Source organism: Pantherophis guttatus, chromosome 3 (assembly GCF_059756535.1).
Source record: "Pantherophis guttatus breed Tessera chromosome 3, ASM5975653v1, whole genome shotgun sequence".
Taxonomy (NCBI): domain Eukaryota; kingdom Metazoa; phylum Chordata; class Lepidosauria; order Squamata; family Colubridae; genus Pantherophis; species Pantherophis guttatus.
Window position 1 is genome coordinate 91,733,049 of NC_142065.1, and position 23,081 is coordinate 91,756,129.

The following is a 23,081-nucleotide window of genomic DNA, read 5'->3' on the forward strand; positions in this document are numbered from 1 at the left end:
TAATGTTAATGCATGTAATAACTATTATGCTTGATGATTTTGTAAATTTTCTTTGTCTTTCTCCATGTTATGTTAAAATAGAGTAACCGATAAGATGATTGGAAAGTTTAGGCCATCCGGATGAATCCTTTTAATCTGGGATATTGGTACTGGTTGTTTTTTGGACCATTTTCTCCTCTAGTCCAGTTCCTTCAATGAAGTTATGAACATAGTTGTGAGGTCAAAAAAAGCAATTGATATACATATTTAATAACTCCAACATTAAATATGATTTTTTTTTTTGCCCTGCACCTCTTATTTCCTTATCCTAGTCCGACCTACATTTTGAGATACATCTTAAAACTTGCAATCAGAAGACCATTCAGAAAGCTTCCTGCTCAGAGACCCACAGAGATGTGATTCTGATTACTGGCAGATACATTGTTTCTGGGGGTTTAGATTCAGATAGCAAGTTGGGGTTCCCGGTACCAGCCCCATCCATTTACCTAGTAGTCTCTCTGGACAATTGTTACAAAAACACAGGAATTGTCCCTGGCTCTGCCAGGGATTCATATTGCTAGCAGGTTATTTGAAACTTCTGAGATTGCTACCACTATTCATTTATCTAGTCATTTCTAGCTCCTCCCTACCAGAGGTGGGTTTCAGCAGGTTCTGACCAGTTCTGGAGAACCGGTAGCAGAAATTTTGAGTCGTTTGGAGAACCGGTAGTAAAAATTCTTACTGGCCCGTCCCCATCTATTCTCTGCCTCCGAAGTCCCAGCTGATAGGGAGGAAATGGTATACTTACAGTATACTTATAGTATACTTACCCTGGAATGGGGAGGGAATGATTTTACAGTCTCCTTCCCCTGCCACGCCCACCAAACCATATCCGCCAAGCCATGCCATGCCCACCAAGCCACACCCACAGAACCAGTAGTAAAAAAATTTGAAACCCACCACTGCTCCCTAAGTCCCATAGAGAAAACTGAGAACAGTCTTTTGAGTTATGGTTACAGTGGAACCCTAGGCATGTATAACACCCACCCACACCCACAAACACACCCACACCAAAGTAATCCCTCCCGGAGTTCTTTCTCAGATAAGTGGATTCCAAGCATTAGACTGCATTAGGCATGAATTGTTTAATCAACCTTTAATAAATGCACCATATGGTAATTCAGAAACTATGGCTTTACAAACCATTATGATCTGATTCATAAACCATCCAAAGCCCAAACTAAACAAACTATATTATGGTTCAGTTTAATGGTCCCTAACCTATGGCCTGTGTTTCATAAGCAGACTGCAGGCCATCCCTAGACTAGTGGAAGATAACACAATATCAGCTCATGTACCGCTTATGCATCATGAGCAACATTATTACATTATTATTCACACTGCAGTTAGCTTTACAAATATCCCAGCATAATATAATATTCTTTGAACTGTAGCCTGTTTGTGAGCTGGCATACTGAATTATTACAACATGGCTATATTTTTTTAATGATAATGTTGTGTGGTTCACAGAGTCTTTAGAAATGTTCTGGGTCGGCTTAGTGTAAAATGTGACTCTATTCTGGCTTCCGCATCCTCTGGTTCCAATTTTTTGACAGCTTCACATGATGTACCAGGAAAAGGCTTCTAAAATAGGAACATAGGAAATTGCTTTAGACCATTAGTTCATGCAATGTAACTACATTGACAGCTGCTCTCCAGAATTTGGTTTATGTTGTAGGAATGACACAACATGGGTCTTTTAGTGACTGTTTTTTTTGGGGGGGGGGGTTTGCAGGGTGCGTGTGTAACCATGAGGACCTGTGGACTCTTCGCAACCATTTAAAAAATGTTTAGTAGCAGAACAGTCAGCATTTTTTAAAGGTCTGAATTCAAATACAAGATTTTTTAAAGATCTGAATCAGAGGTGAAATGCTACCGGTTCAGACTGGTTTGGCTGAACCGGTAGCGGTGGCAGCGGGTGGTTCGGAGAACCGGTAGTAGCGGCAGCACAAGGCTCCACCCATCCGCCCGGACATCGTTACTTCCTGTTTTAACCAAGAAGTAATCTGTTTTTTACCCTCTGCGCAAGCACAGTGGGTCCAAAATAGCACGTGACACACGCACACAGGTGGAATACGCACTTCCAGACCGGTAGGGAAGGTAAGTAGATTTTAGCCCAATCTGAATTATAAATAGTATAATATAGCATAGATTCCTACCTTTGTCACTGGTTTTTGTTTGTTTTCTGGTAAACACACCAAATCGTTGATTGATTTTGATTTGATTGATTAAAATGGCAACAAGTTGGTGTCAACATTTAGTAACCACATAGATTTTCTCCAGAGATTGTCCATAGACAGTAATAATTACCCTTAATTCAGATTTTTGCATTTTTGCCTTGTTTTTCTTTTAAAGGCAGCAATCTCTTCTTACCAGGAAAGATTCCAAGGCATACTTCTTAATCTGACAAAATTAGAAATTAAACAGGCCTGTTTTACAAATATGGACTGTGTGGTTTGCTTACATAGAAGAGCTCAGGAATAGATCTAGGGAGCTAGGAATTTGGAGAGAACAGCAAGGGAAGCCTCCGTGTAAATATGGTGTGAGTTCAGTCTTATTTGTAATCCAGAGTTTACTTGGACCTACAATGGAGGAATGGATTTTGAAGATGGTGGAATTGGCAGAAATGGCAACGTTGATTTATTTGATCAGGGATAAAAGACTGGAACACTTTATCATAGACTGGAAAACTTTAATGGACTTTTTGCTGAAAGTGGAAAAGAAATTAAATGGTGATTTTTGCATTTGTTGATTAAAAGGGTTTAATATGTGTACAACATGATGTACTCATAGAGAGGAAGGAGGAGTATTAAATTAGTTTGTAGCTACAGTAAAGAAAATTAGAAGTAACTATTTTATATTTTAATTTTATTTTTATTTGTACTACCTTTCACATTTTTTCTTAACTATTTGTAATATGTTTTTATATTTATCTTTTATTCATGTAAAAATCTTCTATAAAAATTAGATATGCAACCAGAATTTATTTAGTATAACTGAAGTGGTGACAGTTATGAAAGGTGAGCTGCATAATCCATAGACACAATATTTATCTCTGATAAAGGAGAATATTTGTAGTTCAGGGGCGAAATGAGGAGTCCTTGGTTCTCTCTGGGCTTGGTTGTTTTCTTGCAGACGTTTCATTATGCAAACTAGGTAATATCAGTGCTAGTAGGGAGCTCCCCATTCCTTAGCTGTTGTTGGTCTTCATATGCATCTGAGTTCTTCTCAGGAATTTAGGATGTTGTAATGTACCATGTTTCTCCAAAAAGAAGGCAGGGTCTTATTTTCTTTTGACTCCCCAAAAAACGGCTAGGTCTTCTGTTTGGAGGGTTCTAATTATTGACTCACCTGGTGGCACCGACAGCCCTACCCAGCAGTAGCCCGCTGCTGGCCCACTTCTACGGTCACTTGCCACCACTCGCACCAGTGTTGGGTTGCCCCCGGTTCGCACTGGTTCTATAGAACCAGTAGTAAAACCGGCGGGAGGCCCTGCCCACTGACCCCGACGTCATCAAAATGCTTCTACGCATGCACGCATGGCCCCATTGTGAACTGGTAGTAAAGGTAAGTAGAACCCACCCCTGACTCGCACGCATCGCCCCGGCCTCTGTTTTGCCTTTAGATGCCTGCCGGAAGGCATCTGCACCCGATAACAGACTTCCAGATCAATCCGGAGCACTGTTATCGGCTACAAATGCCTTCCGGAAAGCCCTCTTCTGGAAAGCCCTCTCACACCAAGTGTTGGGGTGTGCAAGGCCTGCTAAATAGGGCAGCTCCATTCCCCATCCCCACCCTAGCTTATTTTTCACCTGTGTGTCTTGCCCCACTCACTGCACCCCAGGGTGGGCAGGATCTTAATTAGGGCTAATTTTGTGGGTGGGGCTTAATTTGATTGCATGTGCTCAAAAATGTGATAGGGCTTCTTTTCAAGGTGGGTCGTCTTTTTGGAGAAACATGGTATCTACATTATTATTATGGTTCATTGTCCAGTCAGCCAGAGATTTAGACTGGATTTAGCATGTTTATTCACTTATTGAGTCCTTCCCAAGGACCTGGGATAGGCAGCTGTTAGGTATCATCATGGGATGTTAGTTGTTTCAAGCAAAGCTGCCTTTTGCATTTGACTGATGGGACTTATTGTGATTTTGTTAGTGTCAATAGTGTTCAAATGGTGCTTCAGATGATTTGAGATTGCATCCTATTAATTGCACCCTAATAAAATGCCTATTTCTATTGGTACTAACTTTTCTTTCTTTTGCTACAGTTGTTCTAGTTCTATTATTACCTTGCTTAACATTGGATGAGGAGGAATATGTAGCTCTCCATATGCTGATACAATTCCATGGTTGCTAATTACTACCAAGTTGGATTGTTGAAACTATTTCCTACCCAAGAATTAATTTTTTGGTAACATTTATAAGTCCTTATTGCCCCAAAAGGTCTAAACCAGTGGTTCCCAACATGGGGCCTACGCTCCACAGGGGCAATTTGATTTTTAATGGGGGAAATTTGGAACCTTGTTTAAACCAAATTAATGACATTTTAGGCTTCCTCCATGTGAGTAGGAGTTCACTTTTTGAATAGTAAGAATTATATGTCACCGGGGGTGGGGGTGCATCAGGATTTTAAAGATGCTTAGATGGGGCATGGCCAAAAAAAGGTTGGGAACCACTGGTTTAAACAGTAATGATTCATTGTCTCTGTTCTAGTGACTACTGGCAAGGGCTTGGTTACCAGATGGAAGGCTCCTAGCTCAATCAATTAAAATATGGCATAAAAAGCTATTACATTTTTCTTCCTTCAATGAATTTATTTTCTTATTTCCTAGAAAGAGAGAAAATATAAGGGGCAGTGGAATCAACACAAGCAAGTTATAACACCACATCTGGACTTTAAGGGTCCATAAGTAGGATAGTGTCCTTGGACATAAAAGACCCTACTAGAAGCAGTCAATGTTATAAGGTTGATCAATATCAGTCAATCAAAATTTATTTACGGTTCAAGAACAAACATGTTGATCAGTGTGAGAAAACCAGTAAATTAGAACTACTTGAGTCATATGCAATCCAGCTTTCATTTCTCAGCTCCTCTCCTGGTTTTGGTCAAGTGTGCTTTGCTGCCAAGAATCAAAAGACAAGTGAATAAAAATTTGCCTTCCGATCTAAAATGTCTAATTGATGCCTGGCATTGCTTGATTGACCAAAGCTTGCAACGGTCTGGTACACAGGCACCAAGAGGATATTGCCAGGAATCAAATCAGCAACACATTTCTCCTCTGAGAACTCTAATCCAGCTTCTCCTTCTTCAACTGCTTTATAATAAATCAGCCCCAGAGTATTGGTCTACTTAGTCAAATTTGTTGCTACTCTGCCTAACAGTAGTGATCTCAGATCTTCTGTCTCAGGACTTTTGTCAGTTCTGCCATCTTTTTAATTAAAAATGTTAGGGACTTACCTTCAGGCTATGTGCATACCACATTATTGGCAGAGTTCACTGGGACTTTTGCAATATATATAATATCATTGTAATGACATCACCTAAAGCTTTGGAGAGAATGTTTTACCATGTATCTTGCTTTTCTACTCTTGAATGGTGTTTTAAAATACTAATAGTTATTAATGTTTTAGTGATATCAGAAAAACAATTTTAAAGTAATCAGAATGGCCATATCAATATTTATTGAAATTCTGGAAATAAAAATCCATTAGTGTTGAGAAAATTCCTGGCAAGGACTGACATGAGACAACATGAACTTCACAGATACATTCAGAGAACAAGTAACTAACTGCACAGTTTAAAGAGTTGCATGGATTCAAATGCCAGGTTGCTGCAGAACATAATGGTAATACAAATATTCAGACACTACAGTTGTCTGATTACAAACACTGAAACAACAATAAGAAACCAGCCAAAGCCAAAACCTTTGCATTTTAGTCTGCTTTTACTAATATGTAATCAATAAAGCAATTGTAAGTTAACTGTTTTGTTACAAAGTGGTTAACAATTAACATTTATTTTGCAAACTTGGGCAATCAGATGAATTCCTGGAATCTCAGATATTGGCTAATGTGTGTGATAATTGTAGGTGACTTTGTCCAATAATCATTCTTGGCTCTTAATATCCACGTGAATGATCTGGTTGTGTCTACTGAAAATTGTGCTCTGTGAGTGGTTTTCAGCTTTAAAATGACATCTGCCATGGTGCTTCAATAAAAAAAAATAAGGATTTTACAAGACACCCATGTGAAAAGTCTGAATTCAATAATTTTCCAATTAACCTTAAATACCACAGATGATGATTTGAATTTTTAAAGCAATCATATTGTTTTTATAGGAAATATAAAGTGAACTTTCAACATAAGTTCCCTAAGATAGAGCTGTTAGTAGTTGCCACTGGAGAATCATGGGAGAATTCCAGAGTATTGGGCTTCATCAAATTTCTCAGCTTCACATCCCCACTATGATGGCATGTACAAGAATTCTAGACTCGTTCTAGAGAAATTAGAAAATAATTGTCAATACTACTTCAACCATATTAACATATGCAGGGCATCGAAGATGGAGATATTTAAAACATTCGATAAGGTGAGCACATTTGACTTTTTGGTACCAAGTTTAAATAAAGTTTATTTAATATACTGTGGGCCTAGATACTAAGAGGTATGTTGTATGCAGACAATAGCTTAGCTTACTTTGTGAAACTTCTGAGTTTGCTTTCTCTTTTAATAGTACATTCTCAATTTTATCTTGAAGCCCATTTCACCATATTATACGTTTCTAATTTTGCATGAATATGCAGAAGTCCAACCCATTCACATCTGTAAAGTGAACTGAATGAGCTGGGACTTAACTATTAGGCTGCTACTTTGATTTCTACTTCTACTGATGTTGCCTCCCAGTACAACTGAATTATCCATGTTATTAATAGCAGGCAATTGCAGAAATAAGATAGGAGTAACTATTTGTAGTCAAAGAAATATCCTTTTATATAAGCAAAGATGATTTATCCTTTGTCTCTTCTGCCCCCTCTCCATTAAAAGTCTGGCATTTAAAAACAACCAAATTCACATGGTGATAAAGTAGTCTAATGCTAATACTACAGACCTAAGTATTGTCTTTGGTATACAATGTCCACTGCTTAAAAAAATGTCCAGATAAGAGTGCACCTCTCTCTGTTCACATAAAACAAAGAGAAGTGCTAATCACAAAATTTACAATAGATTTTAAATAAACAACATTTAGGATTATGAAAATGTATAAACATTTAATCAAAAACCTGATTTTAAACTGAAATGTCCCTTGAATGTCCCTGAACTATGAACTACGAGTTGAAGACATGCTGTAATAAACATATATATTTGGTTTCTTTATTCTGCCTATATTTTTATATAAAGATGAAACCGAGGAACAATAAATTAGCATCACAATTGTCTACAATGAAAATGGTGTTATACAATATAAATAAACTATTTAAAAGCCAGCAATCTTCATGAAAACAAATGGACAAATAAACAAGGCTTGTGGATTAGAAGTTTGATACAATTTCTACAAATGATTGTACAGCCAATAACCCAAACAGAAAAATAAAGTAATTAACACATACATGAGATTCTCCTTTTGATTTTAGTGTCTCACGACATACAGTAATTAAGTACTGGTAAAGCTAGTTACCAAGCTAGAAAGCAACATTAAGGAAACCATGGTTTTGCAATATTATCATGGGTTTTTCCCCTCCCCCCAGGACCTCACAAATGTAAACACAATAAACTTTATTTTCTTCAAAACTGTAAAGTATTAATACTTCCACCCTAAACATATTAGATCCACATTTGTACAGTTACCATTCAAAATTCTGAAATAAGGCAAAGCTTTCATTACGGTGGCAAATTTCATAATACTGATAACTTCATTTTGGATAGAATTATTTGTCCTTCTCTGATATTTGTTCTGCAGCGGACTTTGGCTTTACATAGATTTGGCAGTATCACTCTTCATTTAGCACACCAAAGATTTTTTGCTTTAATTCTTGTTTTTAAAATGTGTTTTTGGTTCCAAAGGATATACAAAAAGGATGCAGATTTTTCAAACTACCACTAATAAGAACCAACTGCTGGATTTCATCAGTTTATCTATTTGTATCAATAGGACTAACTTGTTACTTTCAAAAATATTTGACCCCAAAGTAAGATAAAGCTGAAGAACTTGGTTTTCTGAATGGATAAGGTGAAACAGACAAGAGAATATTGTGGAGATTCTCAGTCATCCAGGTCATAGTTGTTTCAAAGGTATTGTTTTTTCTTCAAAAGGCAACTGGGTTGTTTTTTCCTTGAGGAAGAAGAAAAAAAATTTTTTTGGATAAGAAGCAAAACATTTTCTTCTTCCTCCTCAAGGAAAACACAGTCCAGTTGCCTTTCAAAAAAACAAGGACCTTTGAGGACAAGAGAATATTACTTGGTGTATTGTGCCTCCTTGCATAAGAGAAGTTCTGGACCTTTCAAAAATACATCAAGAATGTGAGATTAAAAAGGAGACGTAGAGATCTGGACAGGCAATCAAAGCAGAATGAAGAAATGAGTTTATAGTGAGGTCATAAATGGATAGCTGTTAGGACCAAATTCTGACAAAAGCATATTAAAACCAAACATTGGTTGTGCCAGCTCAGAAGTCCATGACTATCTTCTGCACCTAGCATCCTTAATCAACTTGTCTAGGAAGGTTCTGGGTATTTTAAATTTCTCACAATGTCTCCTATTCCTCCCACAAAAGTTCACTGAAATTTAATATCATGCCCCTTAACTCATTGCCATGAGTTAAGCTTTGAGCCAAGGGCCTGCTAAAATAAGAGTCCCAGGAAAACAATCTGAAGATGGTTTCCTTAAATCTGACAGTACCTTTATCTGACATTCGTCCCCCACCCCACAGCTCCGATAGCTGATTTTATTAGACAGACAGTGAATTCAGCCAACTGTCTAGCATGGCCATCTAGTCACCTTTAATCCTTTGCTCTGTAGGCCAAGTAGGAAAACCAGGATGCTAAACCTACAATAGTGATTGTGCCTGACCTGAAGACTCCAAAGTTATGCTATCCTACTCTTGAACTGCATGTGCAAATGGTTCATGAAGAACCCCAACTGAGCTATATGTGGGAAAAGAAAGAAATCACAGTGAAGACAGACAGTGGGATATTAATTGAATCCATTAATCTGAATTCTCTCCGAATCCAGACTGGAGTTCAAGTGTGACAAGTAAAGAGATGCTACTGCTTGATGTTTTATTTTAGGTGGAGGTTAAATAGTAGACACAAGCTGATCTGGCACTAAAAGCTTTGAGAAGTGATTCCAGTAATGTTTAATTTGAACCTGGAATTAAAGTCCACTATCAATTGCTTTGGAGCAGCTTTTTTCCAAAATTTGGCCCGTGGTAGAGGAGAGATACTGCCTGGCTGAACAACATGAACCCAATGACAAAAGTAACCATAGAAAACATTAAGAATGTCACGCTGATCTTTATGAATAAAATTATTTTCTCGTCATCATCATCATCATAATTTTTCTCATGTTTGTTATTTGCAGGTTGGACTCAGACAGACGAAAATCCAGGCTGTATTTATTTGCTTGCTTGTGACACTATTCTGTATGTGTGTACACGTGTGAGTGTGTGGTTCACTCCAGATTTTTTAATATAATGTAGATATACAGATTCCTTTCAGAAGGAGAAATAAGAATTCAGTCTTTGGAAAGACGACACAGGGAAAACTGCAGTGTTGCATCCATTAGAGGTGTTTTCAGTCCTGCTAACCAGTGAAGGGTTGTAGTGCATGCAGATCCCTTTGATCTGTTAGCTGAATAACACAGATAAAACTCGCTCCTAAATTTATTCATAGTGGTAACTGGCAAAGTTTTTTTTAAAAAAATGTATAAGCATTGTTCTTTCTTTTCCATTTTTTTTTTTTTGCCTTTATTGATATTGATGTCGGTAGCCTTTCCGCTTGTAAAACTCCTTTTATTCGAGTGATTAAAGTCCTATACAAGTTCCTTTGGGGAGATTGTGTAGCATTTCATTCACAGTTGGCAATGCAAATACCCTGATACATCACTGATTCACTATTAGTATTTGATTATTATAACATTACTCTTTTTTTTTTTTTTGCAAAGTTTCTTTAAACCAAGTTATTTCAACTGGTGTCACTCGGAGAACTTTTATAGAGTATTTTTCTTTTCTTTTCGGAAAAGCAGAAGTTGTATCAAAGGCTACAATTTATGCTCTCTTTGCATGCAGCATTTCAATGAGAAGGTTATTACATGGCACATCCCCATTTAGGTGTTTATAGTAAAGGTACTCTTCAGCCTGCATGCTGATCGCCCGGATTTCAGGGAGTCGCAGGAGAAGCTGCCCAAATTTGTCTGTCTGCTGTGGATAGTTGCACATGGTGTAGTCCAGCAAAGCAGCATTCACTTGCTCTTGAACACCTTCTACCAGCTGGAAGTTCTCTAGGTTTTTGACATCTGAATAATAAAAAATAATAATAAAAAAGATTATGATCATGGCTTTAATCGTGGTGTTTATACAGGTAGCTCTCGACTTACAGCAGTTCATTTAGTGACCATTGAAAGTTACAATGGCACTGGAAAAAAGTGACTTGTGACCATTTTTCACACTTTATGACCATTGCAGCATTCCCGTGGTCACGTGATCAAAATTCAGGTGCTTGGCAACTGACTCATATTTATGACGGTTGCAGTGTCCCAGTGTCACGTGATCACCTTTTGCGACCTTCTGACAAGGAAAGTCAATGGGGAAGCCAGATTCGCTTAACAACCGTGTCACTAACTTAACAACTGCATTGATTCACCTAACACCTGTGGCAAGAAAGGTCATAAGCCGGGTCAACATTCACTTAACAAATGTTTAACTTAACAAATGTTGGGCTCAGTTGCAGTGGTAAATTGAGGACTACCTGTATTTAATTATTAAAATGGTATTTCATTAATATGTTTTCCTCAGCATAAACAAATGGTTTTCATGCTCCTGGATATTAGTTGAATCTCTCTGCCAAGTTTCTTGAAGACCAAAACAAAAACTAAACAACACCCCCAAAACAAAAAACCCCACGACGGCCTAACTTTAGAATGTCATGCTGAAATTCTGCATAAAAATTAGATCATTGAGATATCAATGGATTTTGTACAAGGTCATCTCTTTCTTCTCCATGTATCTTGTGGAGAAAAAGGTTGAAGAATGCCTCACATTCAGAATTGTAATATATAGTCGGCAAATGAGTCCCCGGAGAAGAAGGCGTACCTTTAACCCGATATATTACACAATTCATATAATTCTGTATTAATTCTTCTGATCCAAGGTGAAATCTCTGTAGTTAATTCTAATAAAAAATGACAGGCTTGTTTCTTTTTTGACATTTTTCTAAATTATTCTGAAAGACTTTGACTTGTCCATCCTGATGCTAATGAGCCATCTGGAACGTTCCAGTGACTGCCAAACTAACATGCCAAATGTGTGTGCATGTGTCTGTTTCTGAATTCCACAAATATTGCCCTTTAGACAAACAGAAAGGAATTTTTAGTGTTTTTTTAAATATTGATAAAGATCTTCTTCCTATTGGATGGTTTTAAAAACTTTAAACTCGGGGTGTAAAATAGTTTGCAAACCCCAAAGGTGCTTTTTTCAAGAGGCAACTGGACTTTTTTTTTTCTTTGAAGACGTTTCGCTTCTCATCCAAGTTTCTTCAGCTCAGAACTGAAGAAGCTTCTTGGATGAGAAGCGAAACGTCTTCAAAGAAAAACCAGAAAGTCCAGTTGTCTCTTGAAAAAAGCAGCGTTGGGACAACCATGCCCTGGATGACTGAGAAACAGAATTTACAAACTATAGACACAGTTTGCAAATATTTTCATTTATTATATTTATTCCTCTATCAACTACTCTAAATTCACTATCGGCTACTCTAAATTCCTGGTACAAATGATGCCCACAAAGCATTTCCCTTATGACTCTTCTAGACTGTCTTCAGTCCAGGATTTCTTAGGCCATGTAATAACCTGAAATACGATTCTGGAATTCACTCAGGCATAATCTTTGTTTAATACAAGCTATGCTGGCTAGTCTTATGTACAAGTGGATTCTCTACATGTTTAATTTCTTTGGGACACAAATCTATGGTGCTATACAAATGCACCTCTTTCAGTTTTCCTTTTAGACTCAATACCGTCTCCTTTACTGTCTCTGGCTATGAAATGACAAGTACATCCATCCTTTAATAACATTTCATTAGAGGTAAAGCAAGAGTTTATTTGATGTAGCGGTTTATGCACCGGGCTAGAAACCAGGAGACTGTGAGTTCTAGCTCTGTTTTAGACATGGAAGTCAGCTAGGTAATTTTGGTCCAATCACTCTCTCTTAGCCCTAGAATGGAGGCAATGACAAACCACTTTTGAAAATGTTAAGAAATCTTCCAGGATTAGACAATGCTAACTTGAATGCATAAAATAAAAAAGACATATAGTATACAATTGAAACATTTTTATGCATCTGCATAAAAAGGTCCATGTAAAAATATACACAGTATATATTTCTTGACTGTGTGCTAAAGAAAGTCACTTTGGACAAATCTCCCTATTTGGGTGTTGTAATTAGCAAAAAGGAAATCAAATATTTTTCCATTGCATGTGAATTCTTGTGAATGTTCCCCAGTTTCTTCCATTTGAATCAATAAAACCATATTTCTTTCATTATGTGGCCGATTGTACTACGTGATGCATTCATAAATTTGACAGCCATTCCCTATATGTGCTTCAGCCCACAGCAAAATCCTTCAAAACAATGAAATGTGCATTATAAAGATGGCACTGGACATATGACAGATTTTTCACATCTGGAAGGGTCCTTCATTTGTAAAGTATTCCCGGCCTTGAAGGTCATTTTACTAGACTTCAGGCAAAACACGTTTGCTCTATAGCTATTGGTAATAAAGACAATTCTTAAGAAAAAAAGTAATCTCTTATCCTAGACTAGACTGATCATGCACTCAAATGCTCAATGAGCATTCAGTTGTAATGTCCCATGATCCTAATTGATATTGGAATTTATTGATAATTTTGCACTGAAAATATGCAACTTTTCTTTTTCTAAAAATAACTTCTGCTTTTTTAAAAAACAAAACATTGTAATGAAAACAAGTTTGGTAAGGCTGACTGAAAGGAAAATATTAAATAAATGGTGTTTCTGAAAGATCATTTGGTTTGTGGCTCTTACCCAGATTACCTTTAACCCAAAACTCATTCTAAAATGAGTTATTAAACTACTTGCATACCTTCACTCTCTGCAATGCCTTAAATTGTTGATTAACTAATCTTAATTAAATTGGATAATTAAATGATAAAGGTTAGAAATTTGGTTACCCACAAACAAAAAAACCCCTTGTTTAACTGACATCCTTTAAAACAGGGTGTCAGGGGGTGTCAAACTCGTGGCCTATGGGCCGCATGTGTCATGCGCCGGCCACGCTCACCCCAGTTTAGTGAAGGGGAAAAAAAGTCACAATATGTCACATGACGACAACGTAATGCTGTGAGTTTGACACCCCTGCTTTAAAATGTCTTTTAGGTACACTTACTGCTGCAAAGCAGTTTGATTTATTTACAGAAAATGATTCACCTTCTGGAAGAAAAAAACCTCTGTGAAAACATAATGGCAGTCTTGGGGAAATACAATGCATTGCCAGCAGGACTCTTTTGGTATCAGCACTGCCAGGAAATCAAATCTGTTACTTTAACAAAGTAATCTTTGGAATTTAAAGCTCTTTTTTTTTCTCCCAGTGTCCAAGTTCTTGGTAAATGGAGGCAGAGAACTGAGAATTCATGAGTTATGCATAATCTAAGAAATCAGCATTTTCAAGTTCTGAAAGGCTTGTGCCAAAAAAGGCTTTCCTGCTGTATGCTCTTTCAATTCAAAGTACAAGAAAGGGAAAAACAGTATCAACCTCTTATCTCTTCCACTTTATTCACTCAGGGACTAATTACCAATTTTTAAATATGAAACAGTCTTACTGAATGTTCACAGTGGGACCCATCTCTTTTCCCATCCTTACAGGAGAGTAAACCCTGAAGTGTTGTACAATATATTGTATTTTTGCAAGCTCTTGCAATAGTATTTTTGTCAAACACAGAATATATCCTTTCTATAATTTACTTCTAAAGATCAGTTTTTTAAAAAAGAAAATTAAAATGCCATTCTCCATTATGCAGTCGCTCTAAAAGTCTGCCAGCAACTTCTTAAAATTCCTATTTCTGACAGTTTATCCCTTCATCACAAAATAAAGATGCTTAGCTCAAAGTCTGCATATTAAATACGAATAGAAAAGAGTATGATCTCTTTTTTCCCCAGTAAAAACACAATGGGTCTTAGCCTTCAGAGAAGCAAAATATTTAGGTTTCACAGAAGCTTCCTTTCCTCATATTTGAAGCGCTGAAATTCAGTGCAGAATTAATTGATAGAAAACTCATGTAGTTTGCAAATTCTGAAAAGGGAAATTAAAAGTGAATAGCAAGTTATATTTTGAAAAGTGGCTGCTGTGCAAAAGTTGGGTAAGTAGTTTCCAAAGAAAAATAGCTATATTTACAGCAGAACTTAGGCAACTGACTGCTATTCTCAAGGAACTTAAGGTTTTCCATACTCAGTTATATTGGTTTATAGTTGAAATGCTAGTGGCCTCTAAGAAATTGATGTCTTGTTCTATATCATTATTTAGAAGACTGGCACTATCTTCTTAAAAGATTGGCATAACTTAAAAAGGTAAAATAAAAGCACAGTGGGAACTACAGACAATAACATTTCACAGACAACGTAAGGTAGAAAGAGTGGAGCAATGGACATGGTACATAACAGAATATCCAGAAAACTATTAGTAGCTCTTCAGGAAAGGATCGATGAAAAAGACATGATTATGATGTTATGATGATACATTGTTCTAAACCACTGATATGATGAGGGAAGTACAGTCATCTTTTATGATATTCTTTATGAAAAGTGTAACATCAATGTAAATGCATTACTTATATTTCAAGAGGAAAAAAGAATCAAACTCCCAGCAAATGAACAGGAAGCGTTGACCAATGCACAATTTATAAGTTATGCCAGTGGTTTTGAAGCTGGCTCAGGAATTCTGGGAGTTGAAGTCCACAGGTTGTAAAAGAGCCACATTTGCCCACCGCTGGTCTAGTCTTTTCTTAAAACCCCCCAGAGATGAAGCACCCAAAACCTCTGAGGGCAAACTTTTCCACTGGATAATTGTTTTCATTGTTAGGAAGTTTCTCTTTAATTCCAGGTTGCTTCTCTCCTTGATTAATTCCCTCAAATACTGGGATACTGCTGTCATGTCACCCCAGTCCTCCTTTTCTCTAGATTAGCCATACCCAATTCCTGCAACTGTTCTTCTTACGTTTTTTTTTTGGGGGGGGTGTCTGTGGTCACAAAAGGAAACTAAAGGGAGTCCATGGTAAAGAAAAGATTGAGAACCACGGAGTTATGCTAAGAAACAAGGATGGTGGCCTTTAACATTTATTCAGTCACTCACCAAGAGGAGCGAACACACAAGGTGAACAAGCTGGCCAAAGAAAGTACAGATACTTAATATGTTTATTACCTGCCTGAGTAAGCTTTGGACACTATCTCTTTATTGTGGCCATAAAATATTTTTGAAGTTCAATGACATGTTAAATAATACTTAAATTGTTTTTGGAGTTTTTGCCTTTTTAAAGTGCTTTACAACCACTCATGAGTTTCCATTCAAGCAGAAATAATAGGCTGGATTCAATGATACTTTCTCTGAGATGCAGAATAAGATGCTTACATAGTAAGGAAATACGGGAATTATTGGGCTGAATCCTATTTAACTTCTCACTATTAAGGATAGTTAGAACCCCAATTTGTTACAGACCACTTCACAAGTCAAATAAAAAGCACCCTTTACAACACTTTATGGCATCAAGCTGCCAGGTGTATTATTTAAAATTATCTTTCATTTTTCTTTCCTTCTTTCTTCTTCTTCTTCTTCTTTTTTTTTTTAAAAAAGCATGGAAAATGGTACTTTTCTACACAACAGATCAGCCACGCCACCTTTCCTTTGCTAAATTGGAAATGCTATGAACCAGGAAAATGTCTTTTGAGGTCAAAGGAAGAGAGTTTCTCTTTTGTTCACCCCTAGAATATGCTTCCCGTAGCAGCATTTTGAATGTGGTCAGAGAGGATATAAAGGAGAGAAAATAAATGGGGAGGATTTCATTGTCCTCTCTACCCAGAGTGTTAGTGAAACTATTTTCAATAGTTGGTAGGATTGGAAAATAGGACTGGAAACTATATTTGAGTTTTATTTTCCTCCTCCCTCATCATCCTGTCTTCCTTGTTTGACAAGCCTCTTAGATCTGTCTGATAGCATTTGCCTTTTAAAGGATAGATTGAAGTAATGAATAATATGCAATATATATATATATATATATATATATATATATATATATATTTTCTCTTCCTCTGGCAGAATAGTGTTCCCTAAAGAAAACATGGAGCCTTTGCCCCTTTTGTCTTATAAAGACCTAAATGGCAAATATGGCTAAGCTAATGCAGAACGACTCCCATTTCTACAATTGTTTACTTTTCCAAAATTGTCATCCTCTCACAACAGTTTCTGCACTCTTTGCTATCTGATAGCTTCCTCATATAAACAGGCGTCTTAAAAACAATCATTCTATTTGCACTCCAGATCTATCCATTTTTATGGAATCCTCCATATACCATTTACTGCATTTGCATCCTATCCAGTTCTGCAGTATGAACCCTGGGAACCTCCTGTCCAGGATATTCTGAGGAAACCAGGTTGCAGGTTTTCTCTAGGTTGCTTAGAACAGGGGATCCCAATCTTGGCAATTTTAAGACACCTGGATTTCAGCTCCCAGAATTTCTCAGTCATCCAATCTGGCTGAGGAATTCTGGGAGTTGAAGTCCACACAACTTAAAAGTTACCAAGATTGGAAACCCCTGGTTTAAAGAACCCATTGGGGCTTGTCTGGATTGTACAACTGAACAGCAGTAAGAAAAAGGGGCATGGCAATGATTGTGAAATTGCAAATGCCATCCTGATTTATTTATTTTTTTACCTCTGCTGTAGTTACTAAACTAAATTTAACTAAATTTGTAACTTAACTATTTTGAATTATACTGATGAATATATAAAAAGAAAAACAAGGATTTTCATTTGCTTTCTGAAGACATTTCTCTAGATGCATTTTTCTTACATTAAAGCAAAGCCTCTTTTTAGTATATGCCAGAGGTCTTCAAACTTGGCAGCTTTAAGACTTGTGGACTTCAACTCCCAGAAATATGCTGGGAGATAATAGCTAGAATTAGCTATGCTGGCTGGAGAATTCGGGGAGTTGAAGTCCACAAGTCTTAAAGCTGCCAAGTTTGAAGACCTCTGGTATACGCATTCATAAAATAAATCTATATCTATTGAATTGGGGGAGGGGTGGAACTGAAGAACACAGAAACAGGTTTTCCTAAAGATGAAAAATTTCAGCAGATTAGAAAATAAACCAAACATCAATTTTCCTTTCATTTTCATTGATGAACTCTTGTTTATTTCTCTTTTCTCTCTCTTTCCCTCTGCCCCGCCCCCCCAAATTTTCTTATGTCCTTGGAATAAGATACTTTTGTTTGTTCAAATAGTCCAGACTATGAAAACATCCTCTTATAAAAGAGAATTAAATAAGCAGGTCCAAGTGGGGATATATTAAGCCAAAACACAAACTCTAGTCTTTGAATTTAGCTGGTACTAGATATCTGGCTTGCCTCGGGATAAATTCAGCTAATTGAATGAGGAAAACAGCCTCCGGTATGATAAAAATTACAAGAGTTTTCAGTCAAACGCTTCTTGTTATAAATATTAGCTTAAAGGCATTCTTCTGGTTCTTGGGAAGAGAATGATATTTGCATGTCATTACGGCATTCAAGCTTTTAGGAACTTGGCTAAATACACTGGCTTAGATAATGATTTCATGGGAGTGGGAATTCTAGCCTGCTTGTGACCCTACCAAACAATACAAGATGCTTCATTAGACAAATTTGAAAAGCCACAGGTGAAGAGAAATGTGTAACATGCACAATACAGGACATGTCAAAAGTGAAAGGAAAGCCAGTACCCATTTCTTTCTCAGATGGAAATTGCATGCTGGTTTCTTTTGCCTGTCTTGGATTTGTTTTGAAACTCTTATGTCTCTCCTTGACCATTTGTTTGGAAATTATTATTTTAACCCTTTTCTCACATATAAGATCTGCTTCAAAGAGGATGACGAGGAAAGAAAACATTCCTGCTAAAGCATTCACATAGCTTTTTAAAAAGAGTTTCAAACAGCATTTATACTTTTAAAACATCTTGGAGAAGATTAGGAAGATTAAGAAAGGATGCTCATCCATATTACACTACAGTGATATCAAGATGATAAACAAAACAACATCAGCAGATAAAAAATAATTTATTGTTGCCCCAGTTTCTTCCAGGATTCAATAAACTCTATGAAAATTGTCTGGTTCTGGCCAATGGTCTTTTATCCATCAGTTGCCTAAACTATCTGTGATCTTGTTACAACATTGGGAAAAAATGTTTCATCATTTGTAACCCCAGTTTGCATTAAGCCAAGAATGATTAAGCTTTAGAAATTATTTTGTGCTTTCTACGAGGGAAGAGTTGCAGGAATTGGGTATATTCATTATAGTGAAAAGAAGGACTAAGGGTGACATGATATCACTGTTAAAATATTGGAGGGGTTCCTATAAAGATGAGGGGGTCAAGCTATTTTCCAAAGCACCAGAAGGCAAAATAAGAAACAATGGATTGAAACTAAACAAGGAGAGAAGCAACCTAAAATGAAGGAGAAGTTTCTGAGCAGTGAGAGCAATCAACCAAGGAGGGAAGAAGTTATGGGTTCTCCAACAACTTCTTCCTTTCTTAGTTAATTGCTCTCACTGGTTTCTCCAACCCTGGAGGCTTTCAAACAGAGACTGGACAGCCAATTGTTTAAAATGGCGTAGGGTCTACTGCTTGAACAGATGGTGCTGTTTAGATGCCATCCAAGGTACCTTCCAACTCTGCTATTCTATGATCTATGTTCTCTTCTCTGAAGGAATAAGAAAGGAAAGGCAATTTGGGGATTGACTATCATTTTCATTCTAAGCAAATAGCTACAAGGGGATGAATTCAGCTATTGTCTTGATATCCTAAAGAAGCCATTAACACTAAGCATATGTTTAGAATTTTGTGACCGGACGGATATAATCCAAAGAACCCTATTATGAGCAAAAAGAATGCTTATTGTGTTTGTTTTTGTGTATGTGCATGTGTGCAAGTAGGGCATACAGAGGGTCACCAATTTTGTTACTCCATCCCTTTCTGATACATCAATAGCTTTTGCAGAAGGTTGTCTGATTTTCTAAAGCAGAAAGAGGCCCCAGCGAGGAGTCTGTAGGCTGGAAGAGGCTCATAATATGGGTAGAACACATACAAGCCCTTGGATCTCGGCCTATGTAAATTAAAAATATATCTAATTGCCATGGGAAATACATAAATTTGCCCTGTACACAGCAGAACATGTGGACTAACCACAGAAAACTGACACTTAAATGGTGGGTTATTTGGGACTGGATTCAACAAAATGAGTCATTTAAAAAAAAGAGTTAGAAATAACTAGTTTTTTCCATATCCTATTCCAAATTCAGAAATTCTGCCACACTCCTCATGACATTGTAAGATACACAACATAATTTTTCTCTCACTTCCATCAAATGACTGATGTTAGCAGAGCAATACCAGTTCAGGTGTCCTAAATAATGAGATGTCTACATTTAGCATCTACATGTCCATCAGCTCACAAAATGTTGGAGGCATCTGAAAGACTGAGCAACAACAAGGAACTGAAGAGGCTTTGGTATTGTTGTTGCCTTTGATATTATTGTAACTACTGCGACACTGCCACTATCAAGGATTTATGGGGCAGGGTTAATACCAAAGATAGAGCTTCACATTCTTACATTTTAATTTTATGAATGAGTCACCACATAAAAATTAATGGACAGACTGGCCCCTTGAAGTGATGTTATTGCTTTAAAATATTAATCATAGAAAGACAAATCTCTGTACAGATGCTGATTCCTAAGGAATGATCTGACTTTGAACACTGAAATAGCAAGAGAAATTTCCCTGGTGCCTCCAACTGCTTAAAGCCTTTAGGAATGATAAGGTATTTTTGAATATTGTTATCTCAATAGGCCTGGAGTAATTCTGAAACATGGATGGAAATTAATAAACATTCAGCAATCACCACAGAGACAAAGTAATCTTTCCCTACATGCTGTCCTACAAAATATATTAAAACCAGAGGTGGGTTTCAGCAGGTTCTGATCAGTTCTGGAGAACCGGTAGCGGAAATTTTGAGTAGTCCGGAGAACCGGTAGTAAAAATTCTGACTGGCCCCGCCCCCATCTATTCTCTGCCCCCCAAGTCCCAGCTGATTGGGAGGAAATGGGGATTTTGCAGTAACCTTCCCCTGGATTGGGGAAGGAATGGAGATTTTATAGTATCCTTCCCCTGCCATGCCCACCAAGCCATGCCCACCAAGCCATGCCACTCCCACCAAGCCACACCCACAGAACCGGTAGTAAAAAATTTGGAAACCCACCACTGATTAAAACGTATTAAGTCCATCATTCCCAAATTCCATGACCAGGAAATATTGAAATCAGATAAAACACCCTCAGATAGTGTTGGTAGCCCTAAGTCTTTTCCAAGGGATTCCATTACTGATGCCAAATGCAATTTCCAACCTTACCTTAAGTCATCTTAAATGAATCTTTGACGTAGTTTCTCCTAACTCTTGCTTGTCAAAGTACACAAAACTCACGTGATTGCTCTGCTTATTCTAGAGTAAAGCACCCTTTTGAGACATAGTGAACCTCCCTACAATTAAAATGTCCAGTTCAGGTCAGGTAAGCATGCCAGAAAGATTGCAACGCAATTTACAGAAAAACGCCACCCGCAGTTCTTATTTGGCTTTTTTTTTTTTTTTTTGTCTTTAATCCAAGTTTCATTGTTGGAAAGACAGATCAGTCTTGCTCCTTGCCTCAGGGAAGAACTGCTAGCTAAGCTAACCTGACCTAGCTTTGGTTGTCTCCAGAATTGGAGATGGTTGATGTTTCAAATTCAGACATCTTTCATTTACACCAAAATAACAGACATTTATTGTGTACCTTGCAGTCAGTGACTATTTAACAGCGAGACTCTCACAGCGTGGCCCTCTTTTACTTTATGTTCTCAGTAATGAAAGTCCACTATTGATTTTTCTGTAGCTGCTTGTAACTATTATAGTTGATACATCAATAGAAAAGGAAAGCACAATGTTTCATAGGGAGGCAGAAAATCAGAGGATATACCATGCTGGGACTGTAAATCATGCCATAATCTCTAGAATTGATAGATGGTTACTGCTAACTTGAAACCCATGGCTTTTTCTGAAAAGACTGGCCTATAATCACCCAATATGTCCTAACAGACTGAGTGCCCATAATAGCACTAAAGGACATCACACAATCATTCATTGCGTGTGCGTGCGGGTGTTTAGATTGCCAAACTTTGTCTACTTTATATAAGAAAAATCAACTCATGGTGGTTTTATTATCTTGCAGTCCAAATAGGAAGGCAAAATTAAATTAATTAGAAGAAATTATTGGTGGATTAACTGTTCCTGAAATTTACGAATTTGTTTAGATCTGGATGTTTCTTCTTGATTCTGAATGACACGTCCTGTTTAAAGGCATTAATTTAGAAGATAATTTTCTCCACACAGCAAAATGGGCAAGATGGAGTAATTATAGGTTGATAAAGTTATAGATTCTACTACTCTTACAGCTTTCATCAGGAGCAGAGTTCTGTTCCCTGAACACAGGTGGTCCACAATATAGGGATTCTCTGGGACCCATGACTCTTGTTCCAAGGCCAAAGGAAGCAAAAGAGCCTTGGCCTAGCTCTACAGGTTATGCCAACGATAGCCTTTCTTGGATTGGAAAACTTTTTGGATGGTCACTCATGGCTTTGCAATATACTCTACATGACGCACCTGTCTTTATCTAGAATACAACAGTCCAAGTAGTAACCGGGAAGAGGCTGTTTGCTCATGACACCACTTTTTGGGAGTTGTGCCAGGAGGCTTCTGAGTGCAATTAAGGTACTGGTTATTATTTTGAAAATTATTTATAGCTCAGGGCCTGGGTATGTACAGAATTGGCTCTCTGGGTGGTATCCGCCTAGCCAGTAAAACCGAGTAGAGGAGATTTGCTGTGGATCCCAGTCCATATAGGAAGTTGACATAGAACTCTAAATATTCAAAGGTATCCCAGACATAAGGATGGCTCATTGAGATGTGGCTCATTGGCTTCTGGGGATGATATGAAATTATTAATGAAACCTGAAGATTATTGGGGATTAAGTTATTTTGTTTTATTTATTTATTTTACTAAGAATTTGATTGTGACCTGAATTGTACTTTTTAAATCTAATCAGTGTGCTGTAAAGTATATGTTACAGACAGAATCTTTTTTTAAATTAAAGGCATATATATGCCTTGCATATAAAGAAATACGTTTTGATTCAACAGAGAAGATAGGTCTATGGGTGCAAATCTATGGATACATAAATCTATTGAACTGATTTCTGCAGTTAAAAAGCAGAGTTTCTTACTAGGGTGGTAATCTAGATTACGACTCTCTATAGCAGTTTAGTTCAAAAAACATGTGGCCTAAAGTTAGAATTTCAATAATCCTTAAAATGTATTGAAGCCCCCTCTAATAATTAATTAGTACAAGATAAAATCATTAACAGTGGTCCATTTAACACTAATATAATTTTGTGTTCCACTTATAATTCTCATAGTGTTGTTGAGTTTGACTTCTAATTTATTAATATGGCAGCTATTAAGCAATACAAGGAG

The 23,081-nt window shown here is 37.1% G+C and overlaps 1 protein-coding gene across 2 annotated transcripts in view; it reads right to left on the bottom strand.

Annotated features, from left to right (window-relative positions):
* Positions 1 to 5,703: 5,703 nt before the first annotated feature.
* Positions 5,704 to 23,081, bottom strand: part of NR5A2 (nuclear receptor subfamily 5 group A member 2) — a 118,734-nt gene continuing 101,356 nt past the window's right edge. For both annotated transcript variants that reach the window (XM_034437438.3, XM_034437440.3), the window contains exon 7: positions 5,704 to 10,547. In XM_034437438.3, coding sequence (XP_034293329.1) covers positions 10,300 to 10,547 — 248 coding nt within the window. In that variant the 3' untranslated portion in view covers positions 5,704 to 10,299. The remainder of the gene's footprint in view (positions 10,548 to 23,081) is intronic.